General features: G+C 52.5%; 1 protein-coding gene across 9 annotated transcripts in view; it reads right to left on the reverse strand.

Moving 5' to 3' along the window:
- Positions 1 to 1,918: 1,918 nt before the first annotated feature.
- The window catches only part of CDK5RAP2 (CDK5 regulatory subunit associated protein 2), a 183,555-nt gene continuing 165,963 nt past the window's right edge, over positions 1,919 to 19,510 (reverse strand). For 4 of the 9 annotated variants that reach the window (XM_070795383.1, XM_070795380.1, XM_019966833.2 and 1 more), the window contains 6 exons: positions 19,308 to 19,385; positions 18,001 to 18,266; positions 15,338 to 15,481; positions 5,707 to 5,833; positions 2,424 to 2,470; positions 1,919 to 2,009 (listed from right to left, as the gene is read on the reverse strand). In XM_070795383.1, coding sequence (XP_070651484.1) covers positions 1,938 to 2,009; positions 2,424 to 2,470; positions 5,707 to 5,833; positions 15,338 to 15,481; positions 18,001 to 18,266; positions 19,308 to 19,385 — 734 coding nt within the window. In that variant the 3' untranslated portion in view covers positions 1,919 to 1,937. Of the gene's footprint in view, positions 2,015 to 2,423; positions 2,471 to 5,706; positions 5,834 to 15,337; positions 15,482 to 18,000; positions 18,267 to 19,307; positions 19,459 to 19,510 lie in introns of those variants that run through there. The other 5 variants (XM_070795385.1, XM_019966829.2, XM_019966830.2 and 2 more) reach the window with 4 other exon arrangements.

The following is a 19,510-nucleotide window of genomic DNA, read 5'->3' on the forward strand; positions in this document are numbered from 1 at the left end:
TCGGGGAGACAGGGTATAGTCCAGAGACCAGGACCGTTTTGGGAACAGGTCTCGACAGACCCAGGCTCAAATTCTGGCTCCAGCACTTGCTCTGGTGATGGCCCACCCGTTTCCTCGCCTGTAAAACGGGCAGGCGGTGCAGGTGAAAGAGACGATGCCCAGCGTGGCACTGCTCATCAGGTGGGTGCCAGCCTGGGGGCCCACGGGCAGAGCCGGAGTCTCGGCCCCTCCTCTCTGTATTTGTTCCCTGCAGGTGCGTCTCTCAGGGGCAGCTCCTCAGCCACACGTGGTGATTCCTTGCCCTGAGCGGGGAAACAGACGCCTCTCCTGTGAAGGCTTCACAGCCTCCTGAATCCAGCTGCTGGTAAAATGAACTCGCCAGGGACAAGGGGGCTTTCCCCGAGGTCCAAATCATCCCTATTTGCCAAGGATGTTCTTGGCCCAATCCAGTCCAAACTCATGGGGCTGCTCCTCCACCTCCCCGGAGAGGAGGGCGGGCCTTCATTAGCCCAAGGTTGGAAATATTTTACACGATTCTCAACTGGGGGATACAAAGATGCTCTGCTTTGGATTACTGTGCTCCTGAGAAGCTGTGGGCGACTGAAGCCAATGGCCACCTGGGCTCCCAGAGGCCCCTGCTCTCAGGCACCCAGTGTATGCCACCCAAAGGGTCAGGGACGGACCACGACCTCCACTCACGGACTTTCCAGAAAGCTCCCACAGGCTGAGCACCATCCACGTGCCAGGCCACGTACTCAGAACTAGCGATGAAGCAGGCGCTGACTGTTGCCCTGTGTTTCTATCTGAATCCGAGGCTAGCCCAAGTCCTGACCACTGTACCACACGCCCGCCCCTGCCCCCGCCCCCGCCCCCATTCCCACCTCCACCCGCATCCCCGCCCCCATCCCCACCAACACGCCCATCCCCGTCCCCACCCGCCTCCCTGCCCCCCCGACCCCCACCAACACTCCCATCCCCGCCCCCGCCCCTGCCCCATCCCCACCAACACGCCCGCTTTTGTGCACGTCACCACGGAACCTTAAAGCAGGGCTTCCGTAACTTGCTTGAGAACCGCCACTGAGACACACTGGTTTTTGGAAAGGCTCTCGCTGTTTAGTGACTTCCAAACGGCACAGAATCACCTGCGTGACCGGGTCTGGGCTAAAGAAGGGCAATTCCCATTTTACAGGTGTATTGACTGAGGACAAAAGCGTACCACTCAGGTCTAGAACCAGGACTCCTTTTCCCTCCACACTGTGGTGCCGAGCCCTCCTGTGGGCTGTTTGGAGCTTCCTTTGAGGAACTCGGCTGTGAGACTTCTAGAAAAAGGAGCTGCCACATTACGACTAAATCTCACTTTTCCCGCACTGGGATGGACTCAGGTACGTGTGTGCAAGTATTTCTTAAGATGAGTGCTCAGATGACAGGAAGCCAAGCACAGACGGTCCTTCCTGACCACCGACCTGCCCATCCCTTGGTGAGAAGCAGAGGTGGGGGCCCAGGCCTACTTGTAGCCCAGGCTTCTGCCTCCCTGAGCCCCAGGCCTCCAGCGGATGCCATCCCGTCGCCTCCACCACCGTCGCCTCGGGAGCTGATGGGGTAGCGGTGGAGGGCCCAGTTCGGGGTCTGGAAGGACAGGAGGGCGCAGAGGACCTGGGCCGGTCGCTCGGCTGTCCTGCGGCCACACGAGCGGCCTGGACCACCCCAGAGTCCCCACCCCCACAGAGGCCTCGGGGTGAGCGTTGGACTGAGCAATGGAGTGTCGCTCTGCAGGCCCAGGGTGGGGGTGGGTTTCTGAAGGACCGCTGGACACCAGCGAGGAAAGGAGATAGATGGTGGGTGGGCATCGGAAGAGACCAGACAGCCCCTCTCCCCTCCAAAGCAGGAGCCCCACCCATGACAGACAGGCAGGACGAGCTCAGCGGGAACCCCAAGCTTTATTGGCTCAAAGTTCTCCTCAGGAGCCTGGTCGGCTGGGACTGGACGTTCCAGGGTGGGCACTCCCGGGCCTGAGCTAGGAGAAGGGAGGGGGAAAAAATGAGAATTTTAGGTCACATGGAGGGTTTCTGGAGTATGATCCCTGACAGGGTTAAAGGTGAGTAGTTCTGAAACTACTTTCAAAGACATGCTGTTTGATCAGTAAATATTTATAGAACCAGATGATAATGAAACATTTATCAAATGCCCACTATGTGTCAGGCACCGTGTGCTGCGTTTCTCACCGGTTAAAAAACAACACACCAATAACTAGAGCCACCATCAAAAATGAGGCACGATAAAACGAAACTTTCTATGCACTGCTGGCAGAAAAACACAGCTGGCGGAGAACAGGTGACTGGTCCACCTTCATCTTTGACAAGGAAGCCACTGCCAGCCCCACCCCACGCCCCGTCCTCCACACGACGGCCTCAAAGCGACATTACCTCCAGGTTCCCTCTGGCCTTCCGAAGGACCTTGTGTGTCACGACCACTGAGGAGAGAGGAGAGAACGGGGCGATCAGACACGGATGCCCCGCGAGACGGCGCACCAGCCAGGGCAGGGAGGAGGCCTCGAGGAGAGAACGGGGCAATTAGACATGGATGCCCCGCGAGACAGCGCACCAGCCAGGGCAGGGAGGAGGCCTCGAGGAAAGAACAAGGTGATCAGACACGGATGCCCCGCAAGACGGCGTACCAGCCAGGGCAGGGAGGAGGCCTCGAGGAGAGAACGGGGCGATCAGACACGGATGCCCCGCGAGACGGCATACCAGCCAAGGGCAGGGAGGAGGCCTCGAGGACAGAACGGGGCGATCAGACACGGATGCCCTGCAAGATGGCGTACCAGCCAAGGGCAGGGAGGAGGCCTCCAGCTACAAGAGGCTCAGGCCTGCGGACAGTCCCGCAGCATCCAGACCCAGAGGTGTCTACCTCATCACACACCCAGGACCAAGTGACCTGTCAGAGAGGGTGGGCCAGAGACCCCTCCTCAAGTCTAAGCCACCAGCTCTGTGATGCCAGAAGGCAGGGCATGTGACACCACGTTGCAGATGAAACTGAGGCCCGGCAGGGCCAGGGGGACCCCCGAGCCCACCTCTGCGGGCTGGGCCGCAGTGCGGGGAGGGAAGAGGCCTGTGCCCGTCTTGGAGCCCTCATCCCCCAGAAAAGCCACTCTGGGAATGGGGAGTGCCCGCTCCAAGCAAACACAGGTGTGCAGGCCAGGGCCAGGCGGGAGGGCAGTGCAATCCCGGGGTGGGCGCCTGACCACAGGGAGGACGGACGGACGGACACGGGGCAGCTCCCTGTGCGGGCAGCATGCTCCACCTGGAGAAGCGGCTGGGGCGGGACCACCTTGCAGCTCCCTGGGCTCCATGGCTGCGGGCAGAGGCCCAGCACGTGGGAACCCATGGGCAGGTGGAGGGCCCACCTCGGGGCACAGCTGTAAAGGAAGACAGCTTCTCCCCGCAGCCCCTGTCTGTCCCCCAGATGCCAGGAGAAGGGGGAAGGCCACCACTGACGGAGTCGGGCTGGATCAGGACACGCCCTCAACGGGCCTCTGAGATGGCCAGGGACTACATCTACGCCAGGGGAGGACACAGTCTTCTGGACTGGGTCCTTGGCCAGTGAGGCTGAGACCAACTCCCTGCTGGCTTATTCCGAAGAGGTGCCATGCGGTGGCCTCGAGAAAATACTTATTTCTTGCCTCACAAAAGCTTCCATCTGGAGGTAATGGAGTCTGCACACACTCTGTGACATGGGGCGGGCACAGATGCTGTGGCCTTGTTTTTAACTGGGTGCAGTGAATCTCAGAGGTGCCCGCTGCCACCTGTGCCACCGCAGCCCCATGCCGCAGGGCAGAAGTTCTTAACTTGGGTCCAGGGTCATGCTTCCGGGCATCCTAAATCCCCGGAAACCATGTCCAAATCCGTGTGTACACAGTTGTGTGCATCTTTCTGGGGAGAGACAGCACCTCTCCTGAGATTCGCCAAGGGGCCTGGGACCCAGAGAAGAGTAAGTATCGTGGCACTAAAAGTATCAAACGAGTCACGTCTCACCTGGCCCAAGTCTGAAGGGGCCCCCGCATCTGAACAGCACCGCCCACCTTCCGAGCAAGAACCCCCACTGAGCCGAGAAGCCCGAAGGGCAGAGTGGGGAAGGGCTGGCCCCAGGCAGAGGCGTGCCTAGAGCCCAGGTCTGCCTGACAGCACTGGACCCCTTCCCCCAAAGACCCCAGCCTCAGTGGCGTCTAGCGGCGACAGGCGGTCTGTCAGCTGCGACCTCAGTCAGCACCCCGAGAGGCTCCTGCCCACTAGAGGCGGGACGTGGAGTGGGCAGCCCCAGACCACACGGGAGGCTCTCGCAGTCACTCTGTCTGTCCCCTCCTTTCCCGGCAGATTCTGAGCAGAGCTGGCGTGTCCACCTTGACCCAAGCGGGGTTAGGGAGAGGTGGGGACATTTCCCCAGCTTCCACCTAGTCCCTGAGAGCTGGAGCAGCCCTGGGAGAGGCCGGCGGGCCTGGGGTCCTGGGGGGACTCACAAGCGTGGCCAAGCCGCCCGCTCGCTGTACAACCTTGGGCAGGCCCTCCCTGCAGCTGAGACGGACTCTGGGTCGGGCCATGGGGAGAAATACGGAGATGGTGACGCCGTCCTAGCAGGGGAGATGCTACGACACATCGGAGGTTACTGGTTTGCCACCACCTCCATGCACAGAGCTCAGTCTGACCTCGTGGAATAAAGGAGCCAAAGAACTAACGCTGATGGAGCATCTCTTCTGTCCCAGGAAGATATACAAGAGAGCTGAGACATCACTCCCGTCCCTTACAGGTGAGAAAACAGGGGCACTTCTTTATGAAGTTGTGATGAGAACCCAGGCCCATCCAGCCAGTCTGAGTCCCCTGGAATTACCGTCTCCGGTTAGAGGTGAGGACTCTACAGCTTGGAGAGCTAAAGTCATTTATTCCCGGTCTTGCAGGAAAGGGGCGATCTGAGCTACGGCTCCCCGACCCAGGCCTCGGCGCTGGGTTCTGGGCCCTGGGTCCGCCACAGTGACTCAGCCATCTGAACCCACTTCCGGAACCTGCTCTCCTGGAGGCAGGGTTCACTTCCTGTGCCTGGGACTGCCTGGGGCAACAGCCACAGGGCTCTGCTGGCTGTGAACCCCAGTGTTCCCTGGACTCAGGGCTGCACAAAGCGCGCTCCCTCTTCCTCCGGCTACAGGCACCTGACCCAGCCAAACGGCCCGCCGCCACCGCAGACACAGCCTCGGTGGCACTGCCCCCACGCGGACCCCCTCCCAGTGCCCCTCTTCTCTACAAGGGACTTGATCTCCTAGGCCAGAGCCCCACAGACATCCGCCAGTCTGCCAGGGCTACCTCCCTACTAGCTTTCAACACCATCCTCGCCCCTCCACGGCCCTGTACAGCCCCCAAAGGGGCCTCCCCACCTCCCAGCCGTTCTGTGCTCAGCCACGGGGACCTAACACACGAGGGACCCTGTGGTCGTTGATGCTTCTGCCTGGGTCTGGCCCACAAGGCCCCTTGTAAGTTAAGGATGTTGACAGGCCACCAGCCCACGGTCCAGCGGGGGCTGTGCCATCCAGAGGCTCTCGGAGGACCCCGGGTGAAAGATGCAAGGGAACCCAAATGAAGGAGGCGTCAGGACAACCCAGGGCCGGGTTTAGTCCGCCCAGAGGTAGGGCCCAGACATGGCAGCCACCCCACCGCCACTCACACTGGTCAAAGATGACCTTCTCCTGGTTCTTGCTCAGTTGCAACAGCTTCAGGGTGTTATGCAACTTCTTTTCTTGTTCAAACAGTTTTTTGTGGAGTTTGCTGATCTCTGCCTTCAGTTCTCCCATCTAAAGAGAAGGGGATTTAGAAAAAAAAAAAAGAACAAAGAATAGAAACGTCAGATCATATAGGAAGAATTGCAAAACCATATAAAAAGCACTCAACCTTCCAAACAAAGGTATTTGAGTAAAAGCTAGAAGCCACGTACTGCCGGCCAGATGGAGGCAAGCGTGCAGGCACAGCGGCCTCAGGACCGCTGGCGGAGCTGCAAGCCGGGGCAGCCCAGGGTGCACCCAGGCCCCCGAGACACAGCAGATGTTAGGATGCACTTAACCCTCTGACCAGTGAGTCTACGCTTGGACATACACCCCCAAGGAGGGGCGGTGCAGCCCCAAGCAGATGCCTTGGCTCCAGGATGTTCACCTCAGCACTGTTCAGGGCAGGACGAAATAAACAACCTGGTTTGTTTCGATAGGGATTTAGGTAACTTAATTATGGTACTTATATACAATGGAGCAATTTCGCAGCTATTAGAAATGATGTTGTAGGACTTCATTTACTGACATTGAGAGATGATGGTAATTAGTGACAGAAGAGCCCAGAACAGCTCCTGTGTGCCAGGGCACGCCGGTTTCACAAAATTGAACGCATATATCTCTATCCATAGGCGTGTATATCAAGACGTCTAAACCATCTGACAACAGAGACATCGTGAAAATGGTTACAGTGTTCCATTGCTGAGAGATGGGATTTGGAATATTTTGTTTTTCGTTTTTTTAATTTATCAGAATTGAGTTTTTCCCCCCCAAAACTATAATGCTGGTTTATTTTTAATGCTTACATCTTACAAAGAGGATATAAAGATACTATTAGGGGAGCCTGCTTTGATTTTTTCAGAGACGGGGAGCGAGTAGACGGTGACGAGCCCACAGCCCCCAGGCCCCTAAAGTGGAATATGCACCCGTGGTGACTCTCTCGGGCCTCCCTGATGGCACCAGAGGTAAAGAACCTGCCTGCAATGCGGGAGACGTGACGAGACCAGGGTTCGAGCCCTGGGTCGGGAAGATCCTCTGGAGGCAGGCAAGGCAAGCCACTCCAGTATTCTTGCCTGGAGAATCCCACGGACAGAGGGGCCTGGCAGGCTACAGTCCAAGGGGTCGCAGAGAGTCGGACACGACTTAAGAGGCTTAGCACGACGCACGCAGCAGCCCTCCTGCCTAGCCTCCACGGAACTGGTGCGTGGGGTGACGCGCACTCGCTTCCTCATGAAACACCAGGACTGTAAGCTGCCTGGCACCGGCCACCCTGTGCGCCACTGAAACACCTCTGCTGCCGACTTACGGAGAACCGCTTTAGTTTGTCCCCAAACTTTTTTAGGCTCTTATAATCAGTTATGTGATTTAATTTTTAAGTAAACTTATGAAATATGTGTATGAAAAGACAGAACCGGTTGAAAGAAAACCTGCATATGTTTCAGAGAAGACCTGATAAAGGCAAGTCACTAAAAAAACCCACATTGCTGCCAAATTAGCTGTGGGTGAGTCAACTCTAAAAGATGTGGGAGGAACACAGTCTAGAAGAATTCTACATTCAAATTGCTTCCAAGTACCTAAGTTTTTTCTTCATCTTCAAGAAACAGAAATTGGAAGTGACAGACATACATTATGGATGTAGTTTATGAAAAAAAGGAGACGGGGAACTTCAATCAGCAGACCCATATTCAAAGAAGAGGCCCTGGCCCGACATCAAAAGAATGGCAAATGAATGTACATTGCACTGTTTTTAAGTTAAACTGAGATGTTTAAGGTATGTATCATTTTTTGATTCCCTGCTTTAACCTACTTTTAAGATTAACCAATCGTGTCAGCTACAAGGACTTCGACAGTGCTTCCAAAACAGATCCTAATTAAAACACGAGGTTTTCTTTGATTCCTCCTCAAGCTGAGAGCCCGGAGACTTCTGCTCTGGCCGCGGCTTCACAGGCCACACATTCGGGGATAAGGTCACTCTTCACTCGGAGCCCTGGGTCCACATCTGTAAACAGGGATGATGCGTGACCCTCCTGTCACACGGCAGAGGACAGAGACTCAGAGGAGAGGCTCCCTGAAGACAGGGAGGACGGTTACTTGCCTGCCCAACCTTACCTCTCCTTCTCAAGTCAGCTCAGACAGCATCTTCTCCAGGAAGCCCTCTTGAGAAGCTTCCCCACCACAGCCTCAGCTGCTTACTGCTCCTCTGGGTGCCCATCGTGTCCAGGGCTTTCCCTAACATTTCCCACTTCACGGTGGATTGTAACAGGTCATTACTTGTTCGCTTCCCCACCTACACTATAAGCTCCCTGAGGGCAGAACTCAATTCCTCCCTCTGACTCCCCAGCGACTGGCTCAAAGTAGGTGCTGTGAGGCCATATGCCAAGCGGTGGGTTCACCTGCACTCTCAACACACCCTGAACACCCTGAAATCTACCCAGCACTGAAGACAAGGCATTATATACAAGTGTCTGCTGTCTCTCTGAACTAAAAATCTTCATTTTCACAGGATGAAGATGCCAGGGTGAAGACAGCAGGGCTCCAGAGCTCCACTGCTTCCAGATGCTAAGATGATGGAGCAAGTGAGTTTCAGTTCTCGTGGTGATTTAGTCGCTCAGTCGTGATCGACTCTTGCAACCTCATGGACTGTGGCCCACCAGGTTCCTCTGTCCAGAGGATTTTCCAGGCAAGAACACTGGAGTGGGCTGCCATCTCCTCCAGGGGATCTTCCCAACCCAGGGATCGAACCTGCATGTCCTGCATTGCATGCGGATTCTTTACCACTGACCACCAGGGATTCCCTTCAGTTCTTCCTTCTGAAAAACAGGACTAATAATCCTTAACCCTCTGGAGGCTCCTGGAAGGGATAAGACGAGATGCTACTGTACAGCAGAGTCCCTGACCCCCAGCAGGACGGCAACAGAGCCACTCTTCTCGGGGCCACAGCGCTGAGATCAGAGCTGAGATTTAACGAGTGTGCTGCCTGACTTCTCTAACTGTTTTGGTTTTTTTTTCCCAGTTGGTTGTTATTCTTTTTTAAAATGAAAAATCTCAAAACATTTACAGAAGTAGAAAGAGCAGGAGAATGAACCACTAGATACCCATCCAGCTGCAGCAGCTACAGCTATCAACTAACGGCCAGACTCGTTTCATCTATACCCCTGCCCGTCCTCAGTCTAAAATTATTTTTAAAAACTCAATCCTAGAACCCAATCATGTTTCACCCCAAAATATTTCAGTATACAGCTCTAGAAGAAAAAGATTCTTTTTAAAAAAACCACAATGTCATTATCACATCTAAAACAATGAGCATGACTGCTTAGTATCACCGAACAGATGTTGGTAGATACGTTCCTGATTGCATCACAATTTTTATTATTGTTTTAAAACAACTGACTTGATTCAGCATCCAAATAAACTTCATGTTTTGTATCTGACTGTTATGTCTCCAGTTTCTTTTAATCCAGTGGGTCTCAGAGTTACCAAGAAGCCTCGTAAAGACAGATCACTGGGGCCACCCCCAGACTTCGTGATTCCGTGGGTCTTGGGCGAGGCCTGAAAATCTGCCTTTCTGACCAGGGTCCAGATAGTGTTGGAGGCACGTGATCTGAGAACCGCTGCAACATCTGCAACTTTCACTCTCTCTCCTCTCCCTTTTTTCTTAGGATGAAAAGAGGGTCTAAGCTCATGGTGTACAAATCATGCCCCAGACCTGGAATCAAGCCATTGCACCAAGGAGTTCTAACTGCCTTTAGGAAAATAAAAGGTACTTAGAAACCAGTTTGGCGCCAGGGGTGCTCCCTGGTACTGGCTTGGACATTTTCAGAGTCTTTTAAAAGTAAAGAAAACTACTAAATTTTTAAAATAGAAAATACATCAGGAGTTCACATATATGCATTTCTCTTCCCTGATAGTAAAAATTTCAACAAAAGTTATTTGTTTTATCCTATGATAAAATATAGTAATTTCAAAACATCAATACAAATATTAACAATATATTTACTAAAAACAGTTTAAATTTTTTGACAGTTCGTTCCTGCTCTTTCAGTATTTCCACTAAGAAAATACAATCAAATCACTGTGTTTGTCACTGAAATGTTACCGCTGTTTGGCCATGTGGCCTCTAGGATCCTAGTTCCCTGACCAGGGATCGAATTTGTGCCCCTTGAAGTGGAAGTTCCAAGTGCGAACCACTGGACCAGCAGGGAATTTGCGAAATGTTTCCTCTTTGAGTAGTTATGCCTTCAATTATGTACAGGACAGTTGGTTTGTTTTATCTTGAATATTTTAAAATTGCTTTCCCCCCCATTTTAATTTTTATTTACAATTACATAAAGCATTTTATAGAGTTTCAAAGTCAAATTTATGAAACAAGATCAATTCAGAGAAATCTACCTTCTATCCTTGTTCCTCCATCCTCTTCCTTCCCACCCCCATATGTAAACTCTTCTATTCCTGTTTATCCTTTCTCTTAAAAACATTTTTTTAGTCCATACAAATTATGCTTTATTTTTCAGCATCTCTTATCAAACTTTAAGAATGAGAGTGATTTTCCTGCCGGGACTGAAAGCATAAATTAAGTCTGGAACTAGATGGTCTGGGTAGCTATTCCCCTGGACAATTCAGTTGATCAGAGTGAACAGTCTTTTATTTTTTACGTTTTAAAAAAAAATTATTTTCAATTGGGAGATAATTACCTTATAATATTGTGTTGGCTTCTGCCATACAAAAATGTGACTCAGCCGTAAGTATACATATGTCCCCTCGTTCTCTGCACCCCCCCGCCACCCCACCCCACCAGGCTGTCACAGAGCACCAGGCTGAGCTCCTGTCACAAAGCAACTTCTCACTAGCTATCTGTTTACATATGGTGATGTAAATGTTTCAATGCTACTCTCTCAATTCCTCCCACCCTATAAATATTTTTATAAACAAATATGTGTACATATTTGTATCTCTCCTCACAACTTTCTTAGATAAACTTATACATGTGATATACACTTTCCAGAGCAGTCTTAGGGACTGTCGGAGACGCGAAAGGCAATTTAATGACACTCAGAGAAAACACCAGGTAGTAAAAAAAAAACCACTGGAGCAGCTGATGGGAACCTGGAACCTGCTTCACACGGATTTCACACCAAGAAAGAGGCGCCGCACGAAACCCAGGCAGGGACGGAAAAGCGGCTGGAGGCGGCTCAGCACCACGCGGGGGTCTGTGTGCGCCAGCAGCCATCTCGGAGTGTCTCCGAGGGCCTCTTTCTGGCTCTAAAATTCTGTGATGCTAAAGTAAGCATAATCAGTTACCTGAGAAACCTCGGAAATAAGGTGCAAACCCTCACAAGCACTGACCAGTCCCTAGACTAATTTGCACTATAGTGGGGGAGATCAACGTGCCGACAATCTGTGTTTATACACGCGGATACACACACACTCGGAAGAGAAACAAGAAGTGCATCCATCTATTTAACAGACGTTACTCTACTGAGGACAAAAACGCTATATCAAGGGTGAAATATTTAGCTTAGACACGTGCTTTAAAAATCACATGAGCAAGCACTGGTTTAGAAGGATGAGAGGAAATTATTCATTCATTCAAAAACATGAACAAAATAGACATGGCCCCTCATGGAAAACAGAGACACAGACATTAAACAAGTGTGTAAGTGTGACGCACGGTAAAGGTTAGCATGAAACTGAAGAGGGTGCTGTGACGAACTGATCGGAAGCCTCTCTGACCTTGAAGTAACATTTAAGCTGAGACCTGCTGCTGCTAAGCCGCTTCAGTCGTGTCCGACTCTGTGCGACCCCATGGACGGCAGCCCACCAGGCTCCCCCGTCCCTGGGATTCTCCAGGCAAGAACACTGGAGTGGGTTGCCATTTCCTTCTCCAATGCGGGAAAGTGAAAAGTGAAAGTGAAGTCGCTCAGTCGTTTCCAACTCTTAGTGACCCCATGGACTACAGCCCACCAGGCTCCTCCGCCCATGGGATTTTCCAGGCAAGAGTACTCGAGTGGGGTGCCATTGCCTTAAGGTGAGAAAAAGCCAGCTGGAGGGAGGGAGCACTTCTGTTTTCTGGGCCTGAGATGGAACAAGCTCGGAGGGTTATGAGGAAAGGCGAGGCCAGTGTGGAGCCGGAGCTCGGTGGGGGTCCCCTCCAACAGGCACCTCCACTCCACACACAGACTTCCTCGCGTGATGACGGGACATGCGCTTCCCCGAGCCCGGCGCACCCAGGTTCCTGCCCAGGATCCCAGGAGGGACGCCCAAGGACAGGCCCAGCAGAACCTTCCGAGCCAAGAGCTGCTTCACTGCTACTTCCCTGGCACGGCTGCGAGCTCTGAGGGCTGTTAGAAGGTAACTAGATAGGTGACGATGTGGAAAGCACGTTTCCCTTCTGCCTTCCTGCTGGACTTGGGCCAAAAACTTGCAGGTTACATAAAGGAGGGAGTATCTCTCAGACTACCAAGGTGACAGCTTGAACTCTCCCTTAACTGACAGGCCGCTTCTTCCAGGGAGGCTTCTTTGATTACCGGAGTCGGTACTTGCCTGGACCTAATATGACATGGTACTCACACACACTGAAATCACATGGATTCTTTGCACCAAAGATGGAGAAGCTCTCTACAGTCAGCAAAAACAAGACCAGGACCTGACTGCGACTCAGATCATGAGCTCCTTATTGCCAAATTCAGACTTAAATTGAAGAAAGTGGGGAAAACCACTAGATAATTCAGGTATGATCTAAATCAAATTTCTTATACAGTGGAAGTGACAAATAGATTTAAGGGCCCAGATCTGATAGACAGAGTACCTGATGAACCATGGATGGAGGTTCGTGACATTGTACAGGAGGCAGGGAGCAAGATCATCCCCAAGAAAAAGACATGCAAAAAAGCAAAATGGCTGTCTGAGGAGGCCTTAAAAATAGCTGTGAAAAGAAGAGAAGCAAAAAGCAAAGGAGAAAAGGAAAGAAATACCTATTTGAATGCAGAATTACAAAGAACAGCAAGGAGAGATAAGAAAGCCTTCCTCAGTGATCAGTGCAAAGAAATAGAGGAAAACAATAGAATGAGAAAGACTAGAGATCTCTTCAAGATGATCAGAGATACCAAGGGAACACTTCATGCAAAGATGGGCTCGATAAAGGACAGAAATGGTAGGGACCTAACAGAAGCAGAAGATATGAAGAACAGGTGGCAAGAATACACAGAAGAACTATACAAAAAAGATGTTCACGACCAAGATAATCACGATGGTGTGATCACGCACCTAGAGCCAGACATCCTGGAATGTGAAGTCAAGTGGGCCTTAGAAAGCATCACTACGAACAAAGCTAGTGGAGGTGATGGAATTCCAGTTGAGCTATTTCAAATCCTGAAAGATGATGCTGTGAAAGTGCTGCACTCAATATGCCAGCAAATTTGGAAAACTCAGCAGTGGCCACAGGACTGGAAAAGGTCAGTTTTCATTCCAATCCCAAAGAAAGGCAATGCCAAAGAATGCTCAAACTACCGCACAATTGCACTCATCTCACACGCTAGCAAAGTAATGCTCAAAATTCTCCAAGCCACACTTCCGCAACACATGAACCATCAACTTCCAGATGTTCAAGCCGGTTTTAGAACAGGAAGAGGAACCAGAGATCAAATTGCCAACATCCGCTGGATCATCGAAAAAGCAAGAAAGTTCCAGAAAAACATCTATTTCTGCTTTATTGACTATGCCAAAGCCTTTGACTGTGTGGATCACAATAGACTGGAAAATTCTGAAAGAGATAGGAATACCAGACCACCTGACCTGCCTCTTGACAAATCTGTATGCAGGTCAGGAAGCAACAGTTAGAACTGGACATGGAACAACAGACTGGTTCCAAATAGGAAAAGGAGCACGTCAAGGCTGTATACTGTCACCCTGTTTATTTAACTTATATGCAGAGTACATCATGAGAAACGCTGGACTGGAGGAAGCACAAGCTGGAATTAAGATTGCCGGGAGAAATATCAACAACCTCAGATATGCAGATGACACCACCCTTATGGCAGAAAGTGAAGAGAACTAAAGAGCCTCTTGATGAAAGTGAAAGAGGAGAGTGAAAAAGTTGGCTTAAAGCTCAACATTCAGAAAACAAAGATCATGGCATCCGGTCCCATCACTTCATTGGAAATAGATGGGGAAACAGTGGCTGATTTTATTTTCTTGGGCTCAAAAATCACTGCAGGTGGTGACTGCAGCCATGAAATTAAAAGACGCTTCCTCCTTGGAAGGAAAGTTATGACCAACCTAGACAGCATATTAAAAAGCAGAGACATTACTTTGCCAACAAAGGTCCGTCTAGTTAGGGCTATGGTTTTTCCAGTGGTCATGTATGGATGTGAGAGTTGGACCGTAAAGAAAGCTGAATGCCAAAGAATGGATGCTTTTGAACTGTGATGTTAAAAGAAGACTCTTGAGAGTCCCTTGGACTGCGAGGAGATCCAACCAGTCCATTCTGAAGGAGATCAGTCCTGGGTGTTCATTGGAAGGACTGATGATGAAGCTGAAGCTTCAATACTTTGGCCGCCTGATGTGAAGAACTGACTCATTTGAAAAGACCCTGATGCTGGGAAAGATTGACAAGAAGGGGACGACAGAGGATGAGATGGTTGGATGGCATCACCGACTCGATGGACATGGGTTTGGGTAAACTCTGGGCGTTGGTGATGGACAGGCAGTCCTGGCATGCTGCAGTTCATGGGGTCGCAAAGAGTGGGACACGACTGAGCGACTGAACCGAACTGAACTCACACACACAAACCCAGGGACGGCATCTGCTCTGCCTGACTCCTGAGCTGTGCCAGGGCAGATGCAAATGAGGATGGGGTGGGAGCAACTGTTCTTAATTCAGTCACGTTCAAGTTACTGCCAAGTCTAGCTTTTAAGGGAAATTTCAGTGGCTTTGTAATAAATGATTTTCATTGGCTTAAAATAAAAAAAAGGCACAACTAGTTTCTAAGTAGTTAAAATAGATTTACAAAGCCCACTAAAATATGATGCTGAAAGCTATCAAAAGGAATCAAGACAGTCCAGAGAAAAGGCATCAGAAATTAAAGAGATCTTGAACAGAACGGAACGAGCTAGTCCATGAGGACAACGTGGGACTTAAAAGCTTATCAAATACAAGCCTGTCCTTGGGATTCAACACTGCTGCTTCCAACCAGGCTCTGCATCCTTGAGTGTGTGCCTCACTGCCCGAGCCACAGTTTCCTCGTGTGTGGAATGTGGACAGGGCTCCTCCAGAAACAGACACGCTCAGCGTGGGGCCGGGGTCGGGTCCCGGCTGTAGCCGAGTTTGCAGGGCACCAGGGACCGAGGAAGAACAGGCCTGCAGCAGCCAGCGCAGCGTCTGACGCGTCGTTAAATATGCACGGAGGCTTCCCTGCCACCCTCCACGTTCCCCCGGTGGAGGCACAACTGCCGCGGGCCCGGCCCTGGGCTGGACACAGCGGCGGCGGGGGCCAGGCCCGGCGGCCCCTGGAGCCTCTGCGTCCGCGTGCCGCCACCCACCTGTTCGCAGTGGAGCGTGCACTGGCCGTCGGTGGGCAGCGAGACCTTCCAGAAACGCACCAGCAACCCCGCGGCCTCGTCCAGCGTCCGCCTGGCAGAGCTCACGCCGGTGACAAAGCTGCTCGGGGGCTCCGCGTGTGGACCCTGCATAGGGGAACGTGAAGGCTGTTGGGTGCAGTCTGGAGAAAGATCACGGACAAGCTGGCTCTCACGGGCAGCATGAATCGCCAGACCGCGGGGCCTGCATTCCACACTCTGAGCCAGAGCCTGGCGTGGACGACATCAATGTACGGTTAAAGCTGGTGAATTACAGATTATGAGGGAACTTCATTGGTGATATTAGGCCCATCAACAAGCCATGATCAGTGGCCACCTGAGGGCACTATATTTATTTCGGCCACAAGAGGGTCCGTGGCTGGCCCCCGCCCTGCTCCGCAGCCCCGGAGCCTCTCAACAGCCAGCAACGCAGCGTGATCGTTTCTGTCCCCTGCATCCCCGGCTCCTCGGCTCCGCCTGCCGCCAGCGGGACTTGCCCCGTCAAGTCTCCATCACCCCTCGGGCAGGCAGGAGCAAGTCAAACCGGGGAGTTTCTCAAGGGCACAAGAAAGCGAAGAATGTGAACCCCAGAAGACAAAGTACAAAATAGATTTTTTTTAAAGAAAGAAATGAAGAGTATCATTTTCACAAGTAGATAAAGACGAAACAATATGACACACCCTGTTAAGCTATCAAATTGGCAAAAAAACGTTTATAAATAAAAATACTCACTGAAGACACAGGCACAGAGGCACCCTCACTCGTAAACGGAGACACTGACACACACACTTGTGGAAAGCAACTCAGCAGTGGCTTCCAACAGAAGCTAGGAGGCCACGCGGCCTGGGAGCACGTGAGTTTACTTCTAGAAATCCGTCCCTAACGGACGGTTCTAAGGTATCACCAGAGATCCAGTTACAAGGATGCTCGTGACAGCTTAAATGTCCAGCAAACAGGTGAGAGAGTAAATAGACGGCTCTGTATCCACGCTGGCTTACTTTTCAGCCACGAAAAGTCAAGCTTTTAGGAAAATACTGAACAAGATTGAAATGTTAATATAATGTTAACTGAAAGTCAAATACAAAACTCATATGTAATGAGTCAGTTTTACAGACTTTATGAATGAGACACAAGTACACACATGAAAATTCTAAGCATTGAGCACTATGTGGTATTTTTATAGATGCTTTTATGTTTCTCTATAGTTTCTAGTTTCTGTAAAATAAAGATCATAATCAGAAAAGAACAATACTCTTACTTATATTTACGATTTCATTCAACGAGTATTTACCAAGCACCTACTCCCTGCCAGGCCCCGGGTGACACAGTGGGTATATGAGAGTGAACAAACACATGCTCTCCCTACTCTTATTAATGGGATGAAAAAAGCAAAGCTGGCTTTCACAATATTGTAAAACAAAACAAAAAGGCAAAACAGCTACTATGAAGTAGGGGGCTTAAGTGTCCTCAATGAGAACCCAAAAAGAAGGATCAGAAAATGTGACCCACAGAAGCTCGAAGGTTGAGTCCAGTCCGGAGGAGGAAGGAAATTTGACCCCAAGTCTTGGAGAAAGTCAATGAGAAACTTTATGTCAAGCACACAGGGGTCCTTGACTTTAAAATGAGGATTCTGGCAGGACGCCGCAGGAAGAAGGGGTAGGTGGTCTTCCCAGCCAGAGGGCACAGGGGGCCAGGGCTGGAGGAAAAGCAGCCGCACCAGGCTGGGTCAGCAACTGGGGAGCGAGGAGAGACGGTGGGCGGGCAGGAGCAGACCCCGGCGTGAGAAAGTCTGCACAGCCCTGGGGAGCAGAAGAAAAGCAGCCACGCCCGGCTGGGCCAGCACCTGGGGAGCGAGGAGAGACGGCGGGCGGGCAGGAGCAGACCCCGGTGTGAGAAAGTCTGCACAGCCCTGGGGAGCAGAAGAAAAGCAGCCACGCCCGGCTGGGGCAGCACTGGGGAGCGGGCAGAGATGGCGGGCGGGCAGGAGCATACCCCGGCGTGAGAAAGTCTGCACAGCATGGGGAGCGGGAGGTGTCACACGGCTGCGGGGCAGGACACCAGAGCGCTCTGGAGGACATGCAGCGGGGTTCCAGCCCTGGAGGCGCCGAGTTCCTTCAGCTCGGCGTCTGTACAGTGGGCACAACGCCACCCATCATGAAGGCTGCTAACCGGCCACGTGCTGGGAGGGCAGCCGCCACCCGTCAGAGGGGGCGCGGGGCAGCTCGTGTCAGCAAGAGCGTCCCAAGGGACTGTGCGATCCTTCCACGCCACGTGAGGATCAGGACCTCAGCCATGCTGAGCGTGGAGGCTGGGAGCGGGGCAGACCGGTGACCGGGGGGAAGAACAGACGGACACATGACAGGCCTGAAGGACAGAGGGACGGATGCGAGCCTGGACAGACAGAGGCCGGCGTGGGGCAGGGCATCGCAGCAGCACAGGGACACCCCTCAGTAGGCGGCCCCCCAGAACAACGCACAACCTGCAGAGCGGACCTGCCCTCCGAGCCTCAGGGCCGCCTTTCCTGCCCCTCCTCCCAGGGGAAGAGGCCCCACGGCCCCCTTGCCTCCTGCCTCCGCCTCCTGTTTCCCCGTGCGTCCCTCTCCCTCCAGCACCATCGCTGAAGTTACCTTGGTTACCAGCTCCTGACTGATGGGGCCAGGAGCCTCTCGGATTTGAAGGTCCATCTCGGCAAGGAGCATCTGGCCCTGGCCAATCTGCTCACACAGGGCATCGTAGTCCTCGGCCAGGCCCAGCATGTGACGGCCGCTCTTGCTGGCCCAGAGGTGGTGGCTGGGGACCAGGGAGGACACGTAGGAGGCACTGACAACGGAGCTGCCGCTGTCGCAGGAGAGGGTGTCCACATCATTTCCGGAGAGCGGAGGCATCTCTGAAGCTGCACAACGAGAGGGGAGACGTGAGATCTCCCAGGAGCAGCACCTGCCTTCGATGAGCTGTGTGTAAGGACATGAAGCCAGCCGGGAGGCGAGAGCCCTCAGGTCCAAATGCCAGCTGACACCACCCAGAGAGGACAGACAGAGGCTGGGATCCAGGATGCCAGTGTGTGCGCCACCTAATGAGTAAGCTCTGGGATTAGTCACCTCATTTCAACCCAACCAGCACTCATCAGAGCCCTGCAATGCAGAAGAGCCTGGTCTACACAGAGGAACCGAGGCCAGGCCTGCGCCTCAGGGGTCTGAGTCTGATCGGAGAACAGACGCCACGCGGAAGGGGTAGGAGCCCGACATCAGAGAGCCGGATCTCAGAGGACAGGACAGTCAAGCCTATGTGCAGGAAGGGGGACCAGAGACAGCTTCCTGGAAGAAGCAACGACTGCGCTGGGTGCAAGGGTAGCAAGAATGATGCTTCACAGAGGAAAAAGCCTGCCGCTTTCCACCTCTGCATCAACAGAAGCACAGGTGGATGATTCTGACAGGGGCCATCAGGAGAGACATTTCCCAGAGCCATTTGCATTCAGGAGGAGTCTTGAAGCGGCAGGACTTTCACTAGCAGAGAAGCGGGCAAGATTGGTCTGGCAAAGGCAGGAGCCAGGAGGCACAGTCCCCGTGAGAGGAAAGCGCAGGCCCGCCTGCAGGATGGTGACCCATCTGTGTGCCACCGGGTGGGCAAAGGGGTGTGGCTGGGCAGGCCCGCCGGGGCTGGGTGCTGCAGGCCCTCGAAAGCCACGCTAAGGTGGTCGCTCTAATCCAGGGCAACAGGGACCCCAGCCAATGATGTCACTAAGGCTGGTAACACCTAGGAACACAGGAACCAGCTTGGAGGATGAGATCACCAGCTAGAAATGCTGAGAACACGAAACCCTAAATCCTGCCAAATACTCTTCTGAGTTGGAACCAGGGACCCCCTTGCCCTCAACTGAACAAGTCCCACCGAGAAACCCAAAGGTGCCACAGTCACCCAGACTTTAGCTCTGTACCTGATCTTGGGGGCGTTGCTGGGGTGGGATCAAACAGATCACACGAATCGTCAGTTGCCACGGGACACTTGTCACCATCTGCACGAGGCAAAATACGGGAAGCAGGCCATCAAGTTCTCGTTTCATTCTCATCAGCATTTGAGAGAAAGAACTGCAGGAAAATATAGTCAAGTTCTGGACACGAGCACTATCGTTCATTCACG

Source organism: Bos indicus, chromosome 8 (assembly GCF_029378745.1).
Source record: "Bos indicus isolate NIAB-ARS_2022 breed Sahiwal x Tharparkar chromosome 8, NIAB-ARS_B.indTharparkar_mat_pri_1.0, whole genome shotgun sequence".
In the NCBI taxonomy this organism is placed as follows: domain Eukaryota; kingdom Metazoa; phylum Chordata; class Mammalia; order Artiodactyla; family Bovidae; genus Bos; species Bos indicus.